At 32.2% G+C, this 17805-nt stretch overlaps 2 protein-coding genes across 2 annotated transcripts; one reads left to right on the top strand and one right to left on the bottom strand.

The window, feature by feature from the left end:
* Positions 1 to 57: 57 nt before the first annotated feature.
* Positions 58 to 11027, top strand: LOC133199489 (ubiquitin carboxyl-terminal hydrolase 43-like). The gene is made up of 11 exons (XM_061335298.1): positions 58 to 993; positions 1867 to 2193; positions 2413 to 2621; positions 2929 to 3046; positions 3285 to 3394; positions 3528 to 3605; positions 4015 to 4141; positions 5291 to 5413; positions 5756 to 5930; positions 6039 to 7265; positions 7442 to 11027. The coding sequence occupies exons 1-11, from the start codon at positions 169 to 171 to the stop codon at positions 7873 to 7875; spliced, it is 3753 nt and encodes a 1250-aa protein (XP_061191282.1). The 5' UTR covers positions 58 to 168; the 3' UTR covers positions 7876 to 11027.
* A 1824-nt stretch (positions 11028 to 12851) lies between these two features.
* On the bottom strand, positions 12852 to 17785 carry LOC133199338 (ADP-ribosylation factor-like protein 16). The gene is made up of 5 exons (XM_061335145.1): positions 17656 to 17785; positions 16379 to 16425; positions 16094 to 16213; positions 14500 to 14618; positions 12852 to 14264 (listed from the first exon to the last, which is right to left on the bottom strand). The coding sequence occupies exons 1-5, from the start codon at positions 17720 to 17722 to the stop codon at positions 14102 to 14104; spliced, it is 516 nt and encodes a 171-aa protein (XP_061191129.1). The 5' UTR covers positions 17723 to 17785; the 3' UTR covers positions 12852 to 14101.
* Positions 17786 to 17805: the final 20 nt, after the last annotated feature.

The following is a 17805-nucleotide window of genomic DNA, read 5'->3' as shown; positions in this document are numbered from 1 at the left end:
TAATGATTAAATCGTACTTTTAATCATTCGTTAGAGAAAATGCGTTTTTATCGAAATGATTCTTGGTTGACCTATTGAGTAAATAAAAATGGCGATCGAAAAACGAAAAAGAAAAACAGAAGGTTATTTTCAACAAATACCTGTTGATCTAGTAAAGTATTTGTGATAATGGACATAAATCTTAATTCTGCATATCAAAAAACATCATCTGAAAACAGTTTAGCGGACAAAGAAGAAACAAAAATAGAAAAACAACCAACAACACTGACTGAGCATCATCGGGAAGTGAGTCAAAGTTTATATTTTTCGTCAAATGTCAAAACAGTAAACCCTGTGGAAGCAATAGCTGACGGTCCAATAAAATCAAATTCTCTACCCAAACGAAAGAAGAGGTCACGACCATCTTTTAAATTGGTCATCAATCTTATGAGTCGTTTTAAAACTTCTTCAAGTGTTGAAAAAAATTGTGTGGAGACCGGGGGTCCAAAAGGGGGATGGACTCCTTCACTGCCACGGAAAAGTGGACAGTCTAGTGGTAAACAGGCCAAAGATTTGTCTTCATCTCCACTGATGACTCGATCGTTTAACAGTTTGTGGAACGTTGTTCCGGGTACCGTTGGTATCCCAAATCATGGGAACACTTGCTTTATGAATGCTGTGATACAATGTTTGAGCAACACGGATTGGTTCACCAAGTACTTCATTTTAAAACAGTTCAAAGATGATATGAAAAGCAAATCCTTTTCAAAAAAGTTTAGCAGTCAGAAGAGTGATGTAACAGAACAATTAGGAAAATTACTAGAAAGTCTGTGGAGTAATAATTCAAATGTTGTAACAGAAGTCTCAAATGGATTTAAAAGTGTTGTAGGGAAGAACAACAGTCAGTACAAAGGATCAGAGCAGCACGATTCTCAGGAGTTCTTTCTGTGGCTTCTTGATCGTCTTAATGAGGACATTTTCACAAGCTACAAGAAAAAAGAAAAGACAAAACGGGTATTTTTTTTAATAAACATCATTGTAACAGAAGAAAGCTGCACATTGATTATGGAACATGAAATTGGTTTATTTATGTTGATACATTTCATCAAATGCTTAGTTTTTGAAATATTAAAACTATAGTACATGAATTTATTTAACAGAGATGGATTTTTATGTGGATGAAGAATATTATAATCGCACATTTATCTATTCCAAAATTATGAAATGAAACCAACTCTGATCAATATAAATGAACACAAATAAATTAACTTTCATTTAAATTAAATAGTCATGAAGTGAAAAAATTATTTAAAAAAAAAAAAAAATACTATCTTCGTGCACAAGAAATTGTCCCAAGACACAGTTAGATTATTTTAACTAAAGAAAATCTGACCCTGTCAGTGTTCTAGCATTCAGAATGCTGCTCATTTTTAATCTTTTCCTTCATCTTTCTTTTTAAGACTTTTTCTTCTTGTAACAGAAAAAAAAAAGTCAACTGGCATTGAAAATTGTTTAAATGTGATTATTTGTTTGTATTGTCAAAACATGCCGAAAAGTAGTCTGATTGAAAATGCGGTTTGTCTAAAAAGTACTATGCTTCCTCACAATGTAACAAAAACATATCAGATGGGAGGTTTTATAATTATTGATTAGAATTAAAATGATAAGAATTAGACTGGACAAAAAAATGCTTCCCAATTTCAATTACAACAACTAAACTTTGTGCTATTCAAAATGGGCATTAACTTTTCAACCAGCAAAAAGATAAAGTATCCAACAATTATTTTATATCTTCATAATCAAGAATAATTTCTGTGACAGAATGTATTTGTTGTAATTTTGTTTAAGTACAAGTCATAAGTTATAAATATATTTGATGCCTTCCAGTTAAGTACCTCAGACATCTCTGATGAGGCAGCAGCTAAGGAGGTATTACAGCAGAACAGTGGCTGTGTCCCGTACAATCTATTCCAAGCTCTGTATCGCTCTTCACTTAAATGTCCAAAATGTCAGAAGCTGAGCAATACATTTGAATCCTATCTGTGTCTCTCCTTGCCATTGCCTGTGCGCACTACGAGGCCAGTTTATGTGATCTATGTCTCTAGGGAGGTGGAACCAATGCAGATCAAGATTGGGTTGACACTGAATGTCCATGACACAGTTCGGGAACTAAGAGAGGCAACTGCTGCATACATGGAAATTTCTCCATCCAGGGTAAAACAATTTAATTAGAAATGTTCTTCCATGACATAATCTAGTGCTTATGAAAGAAAATTATATTCAGTAGCAATGATTATTATAGTTTATAGTTTGAAGGGCTTGATTTCTTTAGTTACAGGTACAAAATATATTTTTTGAATAATATAACCACTGGTACATAGCTTTAGTTTTATGATTAGTTCAGGTATTCCAACTGAATTTTATTTTTATTAGATTGTGTTGTGTCAGATATTTGAGGATGGGATCCAGAATCGTTACTGTGATGACCAGCCCTTGACTGACATATCAGAGGTGGAGTCGGTTTACGCTATAGAAACACTAGCACCTCCCGGTCAGGGCAGCAGTAATCCCGAAGAGTTTGAGTCTTCCTACACTCAGCTGATTGTTATAAACACAGAGAAAAGATCCTCACCAACCAGATAGTAATGTCATTTAACTGCCTACTACATAATTAATGTATCTGGTAATCAATGAATCAATATCAATCTGTGTTTTGAAACATATACCCTGGTAGCTTACAGTGTGTTCACACAGGCCTTCAGACAAATTGACCTTTTCAATTGTTAAAAATGCCCCTTAGAAATCAAAATTTTAAAAATAAATGTAATGTTTGCAAAGATTTTTTTTTCAAACACCTCATCCCTAGCCTGTTACAACTGATATATAATCCTTTACTTTGAAATAAAGGGAAAACACTGAGCTTATAGTGGTAGATTGTATGTTTTTCAGTGCAAGGTTTTGTGCTCCAGTCATTCTGTGTGTTCCTAGAGATATAGACTTTAGAAGTTTGCAGAAGAAAATTCTAACTGTGATGGGAGAGTGCATAAAAGAGGGACTTTTGACACAGGTGATGTACTACATTTTTAAAACACGTGCAATACCCTGCACACTATATCATATGTAGTGTTCAGGGTATTGCAAGTGTTTTAAAAATGTTTATGATAGTCACTGTTTAGAAAAGAATATTTTAAGGTTCAATGGATTATACAATGAATGTGTGTATGTTTGTGTATGTATTTATTAAACAAATTCTAGAAGTGAATATAAACAAAAACACAAAAGTTCAATGAAAACTTACTTTACAGAAGTTGGATGTGCTGTTCAGACTGCGGCTTGTTGATGAATTTTCAGGAAAGCGATACTATTTACAAGATGATGAAGAAATTATGCCTCTCTATACACAAGCAGTGGATAGGTACAGTTTTATATACTGTAATTAAATGATTAAGAAATAAGTTTGTAAACATTTTTATATTTGCTTAATTCTATTGTTTTGTTTGTTTGTTGACAAATGATTTAAATAACTATTTATTCTGTTTCATCATTAGTGCTTTGACTTATGGAGCTGAATATGGTCCTCAGCATATAGAGCTTGTGGCCGAGTGGGACCATGCTATCAAAGAGAGGTAACAAACTCTTAATAGCTACAACTAACTGATCACTGTGAAATCACTAATTTGCTTGGGGTGGGGTGGGGGGGGGGGGGTTAATTTTCAATGTTTTTAAGGTATTAAGAAACCCATGAATTCATGTCCACTGAGAAATGTAAAATGTCATATACAAAACTACTTGACAATTCTTCAGCCATGAAATCAAATCCCCACAAACCCATAGTTCTTCCTCAAACCGTGAAAATTTGACCCCACAAAAATGTGTGATTTTACAGTATATTGATGGTTGTTTAAAAAACTGTATGTTGTTAATTTGGTTTCCATATTTATTACATGAGGCATCATAAAAAGACAGAAAATTTAAATTTAGCTGTGATTTTGTTGTTGTTGTTAAAAATATATCCTTTTGATTTTGTTTATGAAGAGTGATAATCAAAGACAATGATGTGCTGCATGAAGAACCGAGTGTGAAGAGAGTACGGATGTCACAGCAGCAGCCATTGAAAGTCTCTCTAGATGAATGCTTCCAAATCTTCACCAAAGATGAAAAGGTAAAAATAGAGATCCACAGTTTGTTGATATTGACCATCGAATGGTGTATCTCAATTACTGTAGAAGTATTTGATTTTGTTTTGGATTAAATTTTGTTATTTTTTTTTGTCTGGAAGAGAATAACATATCCAGTATGAATTATTGTATTTCAGAAACTGATTGTCTTAAGTCAGAAATATACATGTATATTTCTGTTATCCGTAATGCATTTTTAAACAACACACTTTACTGGTACCATTACACATAAAGTCAGAAATATACACTTGTCTACCAACAGGATGGTTGTTAATGTGGTTGAATGCCTAACATAAGCTACGGAAATACACATGACATGTATAGCCAAAAACATCACAGTTTTTCACACAAAACCTGCTGGATTAAATGTAGAAATCCTAATTCCTGTTGTACACACAATGATTATATCCTGAATTACACTGTCAATCAATAGACCACTGATAGGATTGAACATGACATCTGAAAACTTGATTTTAAGTTGTAGAATACATTACAATTCTCTGCTCAAATAATTTAGTACGTGTTTGCTTGATAATGCAAGAATTTATGTTGGCTTTAGAAGCATTAAATTTACGCCACTTATTTGACTACTGTCATCTTTTTTTTTTGAGATAAACAGGTTGTGATCAATGATATTTACTGGAACAAGAAAATTGGGTTTTGAAAAACAAGACTTGTGTTAAGCAATTTAATGGAACCCAAACTAAATTAAGCTCACACTGTGGATTTGTTTGTAAATGGTTGTTAACGTGCATCATTAAACAACTAGTAAATGGCAGATCAATTTTAATGGTATAAGGACTAAGAGATAGGCAGTATTATCTACACATTGTATGCAAAATCTGAAGAGGTTTTTTTTTTTTTTTTTTTTTTTTTTTGGAAGTGATGAAAATCAATGAAAATTAATCCACAATGATCCCCCCCCCCCAAATTAAATATGCTTACAGTATATTTACACTTGCAGGGATCTGCATATTAATTGAGCAGAATTTGTAGTATAGATACATTTTTTACCAGAAAAAAAAATACAGTGTATGTACATATTGAGAATGTATGGGCTGCATCTTTAGATTAGAGGTGATTTGCTCAATGTTATCATGCTTATATGATGATCAATGTTTTTTTTCTGACAGTTAAGTGGAGATGATGCCTGGGAATGTCCACACTGCCATAAACAGCAGAAAAATGCCACAAAAACAATTGGTCTGTGGTCACTTCCAGATGTACTGGTCATCCATCTCAAGCGCTTCAGACAGGTAAACTCGGACTCATACATGCACATTACTGTATTTAGTTTTGTAGCGAGTCAGCAATGTCTCAACTAAATGTACAATGTATATGTTTCATCCTTACATTTCACTTTTAAAATAGGTATTTTAAAAAAATGAATTTCCTTTGATTGTAAAAGAAAATATATATATATATATATATATATATATATATATATATATATATATATATATATATATATATATATATATATATATATATATATAGTCTCAAAGACTCTCGTAGGACTTGCATTTGAGGTAGAAATAAATGTAAATGCTTGAAGGGGGCTTCAGTTTGTAAGATTTTCTTATACTGTTGGGATGTAGGTGGGACTACGTAGAAGTAAGCTGAGTACTTTGGTGGATTTTCCTGTGAGAGAGCTTGACATGGCCTCACATGTTGTAAAGCGACCACACACCAATGCTGATGACACAGAAATGATATACGAACTTGAGGGTGTATTAAATCACTATGGCAACATGCAAGGTGGTCACTACACAGGTAGGTAAAACCTTCTAATAGATAAAAAGTATATTTTCAGAAAAACCATTGTTGATTTAAAAAAAAAACAACTTTACATAAAAATCTTGTATTTATGAAATATTGCAGCATTTTGTAAGAACCCAGTGGATAGCAGGTGGTATGAGTTTGACGACTCTAAAGTGAAGCCCATGGCCGAGGCTGAGGTAAAGACCTCATCTGCTTACCTGTTGTTTTATCAAAGGAAGGGTGTGATGGATTCAGTGAGAGAGGACCTTGAATCTGGATATCACTGGATCTACAAATTGTACCCCAATGCCTATAAAAATGTAGCCAAAAATTTGAACAGGAATGAAAGTAACCCACAGCCTCGGTATACAGAAAATATTATGGATCAAGATATTCCACACTCAATGAATTGTCCAGATCCTATTCCACTCATGACAGCAAATGATCCACCAAAACGTGTTCAAAACTCTCCAACTAAAGTAAAAGATAATTCTCTCCAAAAATCTGACTCTGAGCCAAGCATATGTAAAAATGAAGTCAAGCATGCCAAGACAAACTCAGATATTGTACCAGAAACTGTTCCTGACATAGCATGGAGAAATAAAGATGTTGACAGTACTGATCTTGTGAAGCCAAGTCAGCTGAGAAATCTTTTGAAAAAGGGTCAGGATGTGCAAAGGGAGACCAGTCAAATAGCAAAGGGTGACATAAATAACAGAAAACCGTATGATCATACCAAATATGCAGAAATAGGCAGAGACCACCACTCTCCAGAGAAGCAGGCAATGCCACCAAAGAATGAAAATAGTGAAAAGAAGCACTCCAGTGGAAGTGGGCTCACTGTTAAGCTACCAGAAAAGGAGGTGTTTATTGTCAGACAGAATCACAAAACTGGACAGACAACTGTGGAATCTTTCAGTAAACATCTTTCTCAGGTAGAAACTCTGAAAAAACAATTGATCAATTCTGGTCCTCAGAGCAATGGGAACCATCCAAGTAAACTGGATTCTCATGACACCAGTAAGAAACTAGCTGCCCTCCAAATTAGAGACAGAAGTGACCACAGAGATGAAGTTGATGTGCCAGTAGGACCAAAGTCCCTTCCTTCATCATATTCATCAAGATTGGAGACAACACAAGTAAACATGTCTAAGTCATATTATGGTCAGAGGACCCCAGAAGATCACCCCCTATCACCAATTGATTTTAACAGACAACTGTCAAATCCAACCAAAAGTGGATTTGTTGAAAAAGAGGCACCTAGAAACCCACCTGTCAAACGAAGTAAAAGTCAGACAAGGACTAGAGAACAGGAGCAAAATGCCATCAATGACCTCAGGAACCAAGGTAGGATTCATTTCATTTCACAGAATTTTTTTTCATTGTACATGATAATGATAAAATGTTGTTAAATAGAAAGAATTGCATGCGTTATCACAAGTTTTTAGTCAATTTATTATGTATGTAAGATTATGAGTAGTGAATATATTACAATATATTAAAAATCTGTTTTATTTTTAAAGTCCATGATCAGAGAAATGGTGTTAGTGTTAACAACAAATATGCTACTATAGCTAGAGTGAATCAGAGTTTCCAAGGACATAAGCACCAAGATTCAGCAGTTGTACGGTCTTCTACAGAGGGTAGTCTTGGTAACAACTCAATGGTTCCTGGTCATCAGATCACAGACAGGCAGGACTATGATGTAGGTTTACCACTGAGGCAGGAAATTTTGGAGATTAGAGATACCATTCAGAGTTCCCCACATCTCCACCAGGCTGGATCTAGAAAACCAGTTTACGATGGTGTGGTGAACACAGACTCACATTCATACACTGAAGGATTTCCTCGCTATCAACCCCACAAACATTACAGAAAAACTCCAAATAGGGAGGAACTGGAAAACCTCAAAAAGGAAAAACTGTATTCTCCATGTCTTAAAGAATCCTCTGTCTAAAGAGTTCATTTTAGAACTGTAAATTGGCACTTCTCTAGTGTGTAATCTTTGCTATTTATTTTGCTTAGCTAGAGACTTACCTCAATATTACACCATGACTAATGTGCAGTGTTTGCAAAACAACAACATTAAAAAAGGATTGTATCATCTATGTAACAGACCTCAAATTGTCATTAGGACATACTTATGACAGAAGATCTTGCATGTTATTGTTAAGCCTTTTTCTCTTCTTTCTCTTCTTGTAGGCACATTCAACATCTGAACAGCAAGTTATGATTGGAGGGACACTTTTAGCTATGACTGGATAGACACTTATGATAAAGACTGTTAGCTTTGACTGGAATAGACACTGTTAGCTATGACTGAATTATTATCTGTTAACTGTAAACTTTGACTGGATAGACTGTTATGATAAAGACTGTTAGCTTTGACTGGATAGACAGAGTTATGATAGACACTGTTATGATAAAGACTGTTAGCTTTGACTGGATAGACAGAGCTATGATAGACACTGTTATGATAAAGACTGTTAGCTTTGACTGGATAGACAGAGATATGATAGAAACTGTTAGCTATGACTGGATAGACACTGTTAGCTGTAACTGGATAGACATTGTAAGCTATAACTGAATGAACACTCTTAGTTATGATTGGATAGACACTGTTAGCTATAACTGGATAGACATTGTTAGTTATGATTAGATGAACACTGTATTGAAAATTACTGTGCAATTTAGTGTTAAATGGCTATAAAATTTTGATTACTGTAAATCACATTTTATTTACAAGAAAATTATTTGATAGTACTACTTAGAGATTGCATTGACCTGAAGATAAAATTCTTGTTATTGTGCAGAGAATATACTGATACTTAGTCTACCAAATAAATACAATCTTATTGTCAAAATAGTCAAGAGATATACAGCACCTCGAAGTTAATTAAATTCATTTTCATTTCATGAGGGCTTCTTTGAGGATTTTGCCATGTGATACAGGGTTTTAAAAACACCTTAAAGTGTGGCACCTGTATTGTAATTTAATTAATTACAGGCATTGTAACATCTTTGTTGCTTTATTTTGACTCATGCAATTGTTATAATACATGTGTTTATGTATGTATTTTTGTTTGTGTTTACTTCCATGATACAACGACACCAAGATGTAATATAGAATGTATAATCTATACGTATCAGAAAACTGTCCTACACTCAATGCATTTATATTCATTGTGATTTTGTCAAATTTTCTCTTAGAATATGCGTCTTAATGTACTAATGTGTAAATAAGTAAAAACAGTTAAAGGGGATTTTTGTGTGTGTGTTCCAAAGATCAAAAACTCATTATTTTTTCATTTTTGCATTTGAATTATAGGTTGTCTTTAGCATCTTTTAAAGGAATACATAATGCTTATAACAGATGATTGTAAATATGTAGTGTCAATTAGGGAAGACAGGAGAGAACTTTTTCCAGATAGCTTGCCACACGAAGTATTTTTTTTTTCAAACAAACAGTGGTATTGTTAAGTGTTTTACTGCTAGAAGGGAGTGCACTGAATTGATCCCTTAGATTAACAATTCATTGTGTTAAGTGCAATAATAAGTGCTTCATGGTTTGTGATGGTGAAGTGTATATGAATTATCTATTATATTAGAATGACTGGAGTTCTAGAACTCTGTATTAGTAGTAATTACGCACATTCCAGGTTGATGGTTTATGTACATATTACACATGCAAGGCATGTGAACCATGTGACATTTCATACAGCTATGAAATACTTTGAAAAATGGCATTAACACATTACTTATGATTGTATACAATTTACTCATTATTCCATTAGTTGTTTAAAGTTCTAGTTGGTGCATTATATATTTACATTTTCTTATGTCATTCCACCTGTTTAAAAATGGTTGTGTCCTTATATATACCTTGTTTTTTCTTTTACTTTTTTGTGTTATCAATTTTTTTTCATTCTTGCTTTAATGCTACATATATTTTGAGAGGAGGACTAGGAAATCTAAGTTTTCAGCAGATTGACAATTTTGTCCTGAAGGAACTGGTTCTTTCTTTACAACTAAAAATAGAATTCATTGTGGTATATTTTGTTGACACTTCTATTATATATTTCATTTTAAAATTGGTTTTTAAAATTTTAAAGAATTGAAAAAGAAAATTCATTATATTTTATTGGCATTCCATTGTACAGGTATAGTATACCAATTCACATTTTTTTTTTTGGTCATGAATTAATATTTATAATCATTCATCAACTTGGGTGTCATAAGTGGAAAAATTAGATCAAACAATGTGTTTAGATAATTATACATTTAGTGTACAATGATTCATCTGTACAGTAACACAACCTTTGTAATTATCAGTATTTCTTATATGCTCAGGATCATTTTACAGGAAACTGTTATTGGAATAGAGCAGTATGTGTAACTACTGGCTTCTCACATTTACTGTTTTTCAAACATTGTTTAAGCATATTTTTCAGTTGATTTATTTCAAGTTATAAAACATTTTGCAAAAAAGTACTTGTTAAAAGAAAAGTCAAATCCTAAATTCAAAAGAATAGAATGTTATTGACCCAAACACATATTAACATACATGTATAAACATAAATAATGCAATTTACTAGTGAACTGAACTAATATTTCAGGACAATTAATATAGAAGAGATACCTTTACTCTTGTATGCTATTTCTTACCATTGAAGGTACATGTTAAGTTACATAGTGGAGAAAAAAATGAACATTTTATCAGGAGTCAGGAGCAGGAATCAGTTGGAGAAATTATACACAGTTATAAAATAAAATGATAATATTTCACAGAACATTTATTATTATACACGTAAAGGCAGTATGCTATCTCTTTTTTCTGAAAATTTAATTTCTAAGTATACGTATGGAAACTGAAATTATTAATCTCGAATTATTCGAATTATTCTCGAATAATTTTTTGAGAGAAAGTGAAGACTTATTAAAATTGTTAACATTTGTTTTCTGACTGGTTGTACAACTTGAGCATTCCAGCTTTGTTAATTTTTATCTTTGTTTTTGTTGATGTAGCCTTTTCAGGTTCATTCATTGTAAATTTGTCATTCAGAATTTTAGTACAGTATATAACACATATACATGTATGCCAAGAAATAAACTGTACAAAAATTAATAGTCCTCTGCTTCTTTTAAAATACTGTTAATTCAGGCTATATACATATGAAATAACTGCCATATAATTAACGAGTTAAAAAAGATTTATTTGGCCTCACTGCCTGCATTTTTTCCAAGTTAAGCAGACATGCTAAGTTCATTTAAGAATACTTAATGCCTTGAAGGTATGATTGTACATGTACCAAAATGATTTAACCTTGATTAATTGCTACAAGTCATTAGGTGCAATAAATTATGTGGTATGTCCTAAATTTATCTGCATTGTTCCCAGGTATGATGGGCTTCAGTTTACACCAGGATTTCACTCTGTTTGTATATTTACTAGTATCTATCTGTCAACTGAGATGTGTTGAAAAACATAGAGGCTGTGTATTTCTTTGTAACACTTTCATCTTCAATACCTTAGCCTTGCCCTTATGAAGGGTGACCAACCATAACATGGAAATAAAACAATTAAGATGGTGACCTTTATAGTATGGTATAAAACCACTTAGCATCACATATGAATTTATTTAAGTTGATAGGTATTCTTTCCATTTGCTTAAACTAAGTACATATTGTACACGTATACCGGTAAATTGGATTGAATATTTCCAGACAATTTATTACCTAGATACAACATATCTGGTTTTATGCTCAGCACCATCCCTGTTAAGGCAGTAAATAAAACCTGAGTGCTGACTGACCTGTTGTGATCTTGATGCAGTCCTGAGAATAATGGCCTATACTAGTGGAGACTGAATGCTTTATATCAAATAAAACCAACATAAAAACACCATTTCAGGAAAGTTTAATCATTAGGAACCAGGGTATACATTGTGTAATTGGTATATAGACTTTGTCTTGTACATTTGAGATTTGTAATCCCAACATTTTATGCATTGTTAAAATCGTCTTCAATCTATTCATTAAGTGCATTATCAGTCTTTTTAAAAGAAAAGTGGATTATTCTTTCAACATGTTCAATGGCCTTATTAAATGTTTTCATTTATCTGATATGCATGAACATTTTGCATAGGGACACCAGTTTGCACATGCATGTCACAAATATCAGAAAAACATTGCGTGGGGGAAAAACTCTAGTCTATACATTGGAAAAAATTAAGTACTTTTAATGGAGAATGAATTGAGTTGTCATAGTCTTTGTTGTAAACAGATGTTCTTTTAGCTTCTTAACAACCAATGACAAATGCTTGAAATGTGATTGTTAATGCAAACAACCACTTATTATATCACACATACTATCAAACACAATGCCATAATATATCACACAGACTATCAAACACAATCACATATCACACAGACTATCAGACACAATGACATATTATATCACACCGACTATCAGACACAATCCCATATTATATCACACAGACTATCAAACACAATCACATATCACACAGACTATCAGACACAATGACATATTATATCACACCGACTATCAGACACAATGAAATTATATAAGATTATTTTTGCAATTTTCATTGGCTGAAAGTACATCACATGATATTCATTCTTTTGTAATACTGACTCTAAAACACATTCATGGAATATGCTACCACATGACTCACCGTTCGGCTGCACCAAAGTTATATATAACGTGACGTCATAATATAATAAGAAGCATGTTTTTACCATTGTGACGTAATGACAGCCAAGTCTTTTCAGTTAGGACTGTGTAGATTATTCACTTTGAGTGATTATATAATATAATTATAATTATGGACTTCAGTGTAGGTCAATATATAGTTATAAGGACCCATGTCAAGTGATATTGACCCAAGACACAGAAAATGATAGCAACCTCGCAATCTCAGTGGCTATCACTTTCTGTGTCTTCGGTCAACATCACTTGACATGGGTCCTTATAACCACATATCGATCTACACCGAAGTCCATAACTGTATATTATATCACACAGACTTTCAGACACAATGACATAATATTTCACACAGACTATCAGACAAAATGACATATCATATCACACAAATTATCAAACACAATGACATATCATATCACACAGACTATCAAACACAATGACATATCATATCACACAGACTATCAAACACAGTGACATATTATATCACTCATACTATCAGACACAATGACATATTACATCATACAGACTATCAAACACAATGACATTTTATATCACTCATACTATCAGACACAGTGACATATTATATCATACAGACTATCAGAAAAATGACATATTATATCATACAGACTATCAAACACAATGACATTTTTTATCACTCATACTATCAGACACAGTGACATATTATATCATACAGACTATCAAATACAATGACATATTATATCACACAGACTAACAGACACACTGACATATTATTATATCACACAGACTATCAGATACTACAACATATTATATCACAGCGACTATCAGACACAATGCCATATTATGCCATATGATATAAAACAATAACATACTATATCACACATATTAGAAGAGAAAACATACACTGTAGCCTATTAAGGTTAAATATATATGCTCAATAAATCTCATCATCTGAGTTACATATATATATACACACACACACACAATAAATATCAACATTTGAGTTACATTTATGCAACAACATTATATAATAACATTTCTTGTTTCTAAAATTCATAAATATATACTTTACACATATACATGTATGTTAATTTTTGACAGTCTAGGAAAACACAGGAAGTAAATACTGGTACATACAATTAACAGCATTAAAAATTCCACCTCCCATCCTTATTTCCCATTTCAGCAAAAGTGATCCCCACCCATCAAAAATAATTTTTTTAATGAAAAGGTCAACGAGCAGCCATGAAAGCTAATTTCTAACAGTGTAGTGTCCACAAAAGTCATATCATAAAAATCATTCAAAAGTAACCAAAAAAAAAAAAAAAGAAACAAAAAAAAAAACAACAGACCAACACAGGTAAATTACACACCACTGGAGCAGTTGTACAGTCATAGACTGCAGTTTAATGTTATTATCACAACACAGCATACTGGCTGGCAACGTTATCACAAAAATATCACTAAGTTTTTACAAGCATCATCTGCTATGTTGCTGCATCCATTCCAAAACCCCCGACAGTCCCTGGCCTGTCACTGCACTTATTTCCTTTATGGATATCTTGTGTTTACTGTGTCGTACTATATCATTCCATCGGAACAGTGATTCAAACTCAAGTCTGCTCATTGAAGTAGCTAAATCTCTGAAACAGTGAAATATCTGATTTATAATAAATTAGAAAAGAATTCTGATGCTTATCGATGAATATCATCATTGACACGGACATATCATTTTGATATGGCTTGATGCACCCTTCATCTGTATGCATAATGAAATTCTACTAAATGTTAGATACATGTTGGCACTGTATGATAAACATTGTAGAATGATATGAAATCACAATGACAGTGTCCACTATAGAAGAGTTAGATACTCACATCTTGTTAAGAAGCACCAACACTGGACAGTCGTCTTTTAAGTTTGGATTTGTAAGGACTGTCAGGAACAACATACAGGCAGCAGATAATTGTAGACGATTTGACATGTCAATCACATACTGAAACAAAACAAGCAATTAATTCCTTCTTAATTACATGTATATTGTGTAAATATATGTGACTGAAACATTTATAGCAATGTAGTTGTGGCTAATAGTCTACTGAATTACCAACAAGTGCAAAGTAATATGCATCTACAAAAGGGGCTATAAAAATATCTATTAATGAGTATTTATTCATAAATGACAAAGATTGAATATGTAAATTTCTTTATTTTTGTACATGGTTAGTAGAGCTTACTCATATTTTAAATTTATGCTCATAATGTCTCATTTAAAACCATTCAATATCAAATGTAAACAAGCCTTAGTTTATCTTCAATTTTAAAAAGTTTAAGGTAACCTTATAATATTACTTGTCAGCTCTTAAGAAAAGTTCAGTCAGAACCTCCAACTTCAAAATATTTATAACAATTCAATTATTATAACATATTTGAATTAAACAATGCAAATTATACAACATTCAATTTAAAAACTGCTCACAAAATTATAAAGAAACAAGATTTATGCGGGACTATTTCTTGTGGTAAAAGGATATTTAGAAGAGAATTCTTCAAATCTACACATTTGTTAAATTAATATTATGGAACTTCAGCCGTACATATTTTTTAAGTCAGAGAATTCTTTCCATTACTATATGCTGGAAATATTAAACACATGTATAAGTTTCAATCAGTATTTTTAAAACAAATTTTACATATCCATTCAACAAACTTTGCCAAGAAATGAAGACATATTAAAGAAATCAAGATATAATTTACACTGTTTTTTTTTTTTTTTTTTGCCTGAAAATCGCATATTTTGACCAATATCTCAAAATTTAAATCACTGGCCCCAACTTTGTCTTTCATTATTTTAGACTTCTGACTACATGATACATGTACTTCCAACCGATCAGCACTAAAGTCATAAAAAGTTTGATACAAGAAGATATTTTATTGCCTATTTAGTTTTTTAATACCCCAAATATGATACTTTTTTAGTGCAAAAATGTCACACAATAATTTAGGCATTAATTTGAATGATTTGTTCAATGATAAATATTATTCAAACTATTTTACATACATTAAGATTATATTTATTGCCATGATTACATCTGGTAAAATATGGTGATGGTTAAAGTGATACAATTTAAGTGCGAAAAGGTCAAGTTAATTGTACCGTTGCTCAGTAAGATTAGATGTGCACTGACCCCTAATTTTCTTTGCGATTTTGAGCCATGCTATATGTCTGAGTACTTATCTTACATATAGTTCTCAAAAAATCCTTGATATAACTAATTTCATGAGTGACATACCTTAATTATAAACAACAAATTGAAAGCAGACATAAAAGGAAATTGGAAATTTTTAAACCAGCAACATATTAATTTAACTGATGAGTTCAGAGTTTGTCCAACCTGGAAGAGAATCTAAATATAAATTTCATGTGGTCTCATATGATTTCATTGCTGAGCATAATATAATGCAACTCACAATCAGAATATTGCAGTCTTTTAGATAATTTGGCCATAATGGAGACATTGGCCCTCCAAGTTCTCTGACAGTTATTTCTTGTTTCTTGTTCAGTGATATATTAACAAGGTTTGTTCCAATCTAAAAAATAAAAAAAAAGAATAAATTCCTTGAATCATTTATACACATACAATTTGTAAAAATATAGTCAAAATTGATACACTAAGCACATTAAACAAGAAGCATGACAGTACTGATTTTTTCTCTGTTGAGCACTTTATAATAAATATGAAGTAATTTACTTACTGTTGGCAATGTTGATGGTATATTAGCCATGCCATGTTTTAAATCATCTTAGACAGGGGTTAAAGAAACATAATTTATAAAAATTATATTGATTTTTATTTGAAAACACTTTTTCACATTTTAGTTACTTACAATCATTTAATTTTTATTAATCAAAGATTTTATTTATCTCATATAGAAGGGACATATAAAGGAATCTTGCAATATTGCAAATTTCTTGAAATGTAGCTACAACTGTGGTAATGTAAGATAAACGGCATCCTAACAAACAACTTGGGCTAGTGGGTTAACCAGTTAGCTTGATCGGTAGAGCACTGGACTGGCATGCAAGAGGTTCCAGTTTAAATCCATTTGGAGGCACAAACATGTCTCTGTTACATTGTGATCATGATCTGTGCCCTGGTAGCTGAAAGCAGTTTCTTTCAAAGTTTCGCACCAAAAGTGTTGGGATGTTCAGGGAGACAATGATGTGTCTTTCTCTGAATTTGGTAGCATAAGATAAGTAATGGGAATCAGTAAGAATTTCATAATCAATGATTAGCTGTCTGTAACTAATTATTGGTTATAATCCAAAAACAAAAATATCCATAATAAACAACATCGAATGTCCTAGGAATAAACTTTCATCCTTGAAAAGTAACAAGAAAGTAACTAAGAGTAACCTAAATAAAACTACCAAATACATGTATGAAGACCTTTATTTTGTGGAAATATGCATGTTGAGCACCCAATACCCATAAAAAGCATTATGCGCCATTACCAAGCACCTTTTAAGGGTATTGGATAAGATGTGGCTGAAATTTTGCATTTCAAAAATAGGGCTTGATAAAATAGAATAAACAATTATAATAAATAATTGATAATAATATTTTTGTAATCAAGCACTTGGAATCTACAACATTCAACTGATTTTCAATCATAATCAATGTTTTGATCAACACTTTGTAAGATACATTACATTTGACTAGTCTGTAGTTTTGAGTCAGTGTAATCAATAGAACAGTACCTTGATGTGGCAAACCTGAAAAAGGTCATGGGTTCAACTTCCTAGGGCAGAGCAAACACACAAACCAGTCTGTAGCATGCATCTATTGAATCTTATTTCTAAGGTTCTTTAATTCTATAACTTCCTGTCGACACAATAAAAATTTTCAATTGTACATGCTACATTCAGTCATTTGCATGTTTTAGTAATTAACATTAATATCAAATATGATTTTTACATGCAATTTGGTCTAGCAACAATACTGAGCTAAACAAATTGAAAAAAAGGATACAATTCGACTTCAGTTTCTTCGTTAGTAAGGTTTTCCCTGAACTTGTTGGACCAAGTAAAAGACACATAATTCTCCAAATCTTTTAACCCTAAGTGGATATTATAATATGTTAACTAAAGAAGTTAATTTTGGCTAAACATTTTTCCTACA

This window comes from Saccostrea echinata, unplaced genomic scaffold, assembly GCF_033153115.1.
Source record: "Saccostrea echinata isolate AGI-Se365-2 ecotype Australia unplaced genomic scaffold, CSIRO_AGI_Sech_v1 ptg000034l, whole genome shotgun sequence".
NCBI classification, from domain to species: domain Eukaryota; kingdom Metazoa; phylum Mollusca; class Bivalvia; order Ostreida; family Ostreidae; genus Saccostrea; species Saccostrea echinata.
Note: the sequence above shows the minus strand (reverse complement) of the source record. Positions and strands in the feature narration are given on the sequence as shown.

Excerpts from the sequence above, each read along its gene's own strand:
- LOC133199338 (XM_061335145.1), bottom strand. The coding sequence starts at position 17,722 with ATGTGTCTTTTACTTGGTCCAACAAGTTCAGGGAAAACCTTACTAACG. Across the intron at positions 16,426-17,655 it reads GAAGAAACTGAAGTCGAATT|ATGATTTAAAACATGGCATG; the intron begins GTATCCTTTTTT and ends CCCCTGTCTAAG. Across the intron at positions 16,214-16,378 it reads TACCATCAACATTGCCAACA|ATTGGAACAAACCTTGTTAA; the intron begins GTAAGTAAATTA and ends TTTATTTTTTAG.
- LOC133199489 (XM_061335298.1), top strand. The coding sequence starts at position 169 with ATGGACATAAATCTTAATTCTGCATATCAAAAAACATCATCTGAAAAC. Across the intron at positions 3,606-4,014 it reads GACCATGCTATCAAAGAGAG|AGTGATAATCAAAGACAATG; the intron begins GTAACAAACTCT and ends TTGTTTATGAAG. Across the intron at positions 5,931-6,038 it reads GCAAGGTGGTCACTACACAG|CATTTTGTAAGAACCCAGTG; the intron begins GTAGGTAAAACC and ends GAAATATTGCAG.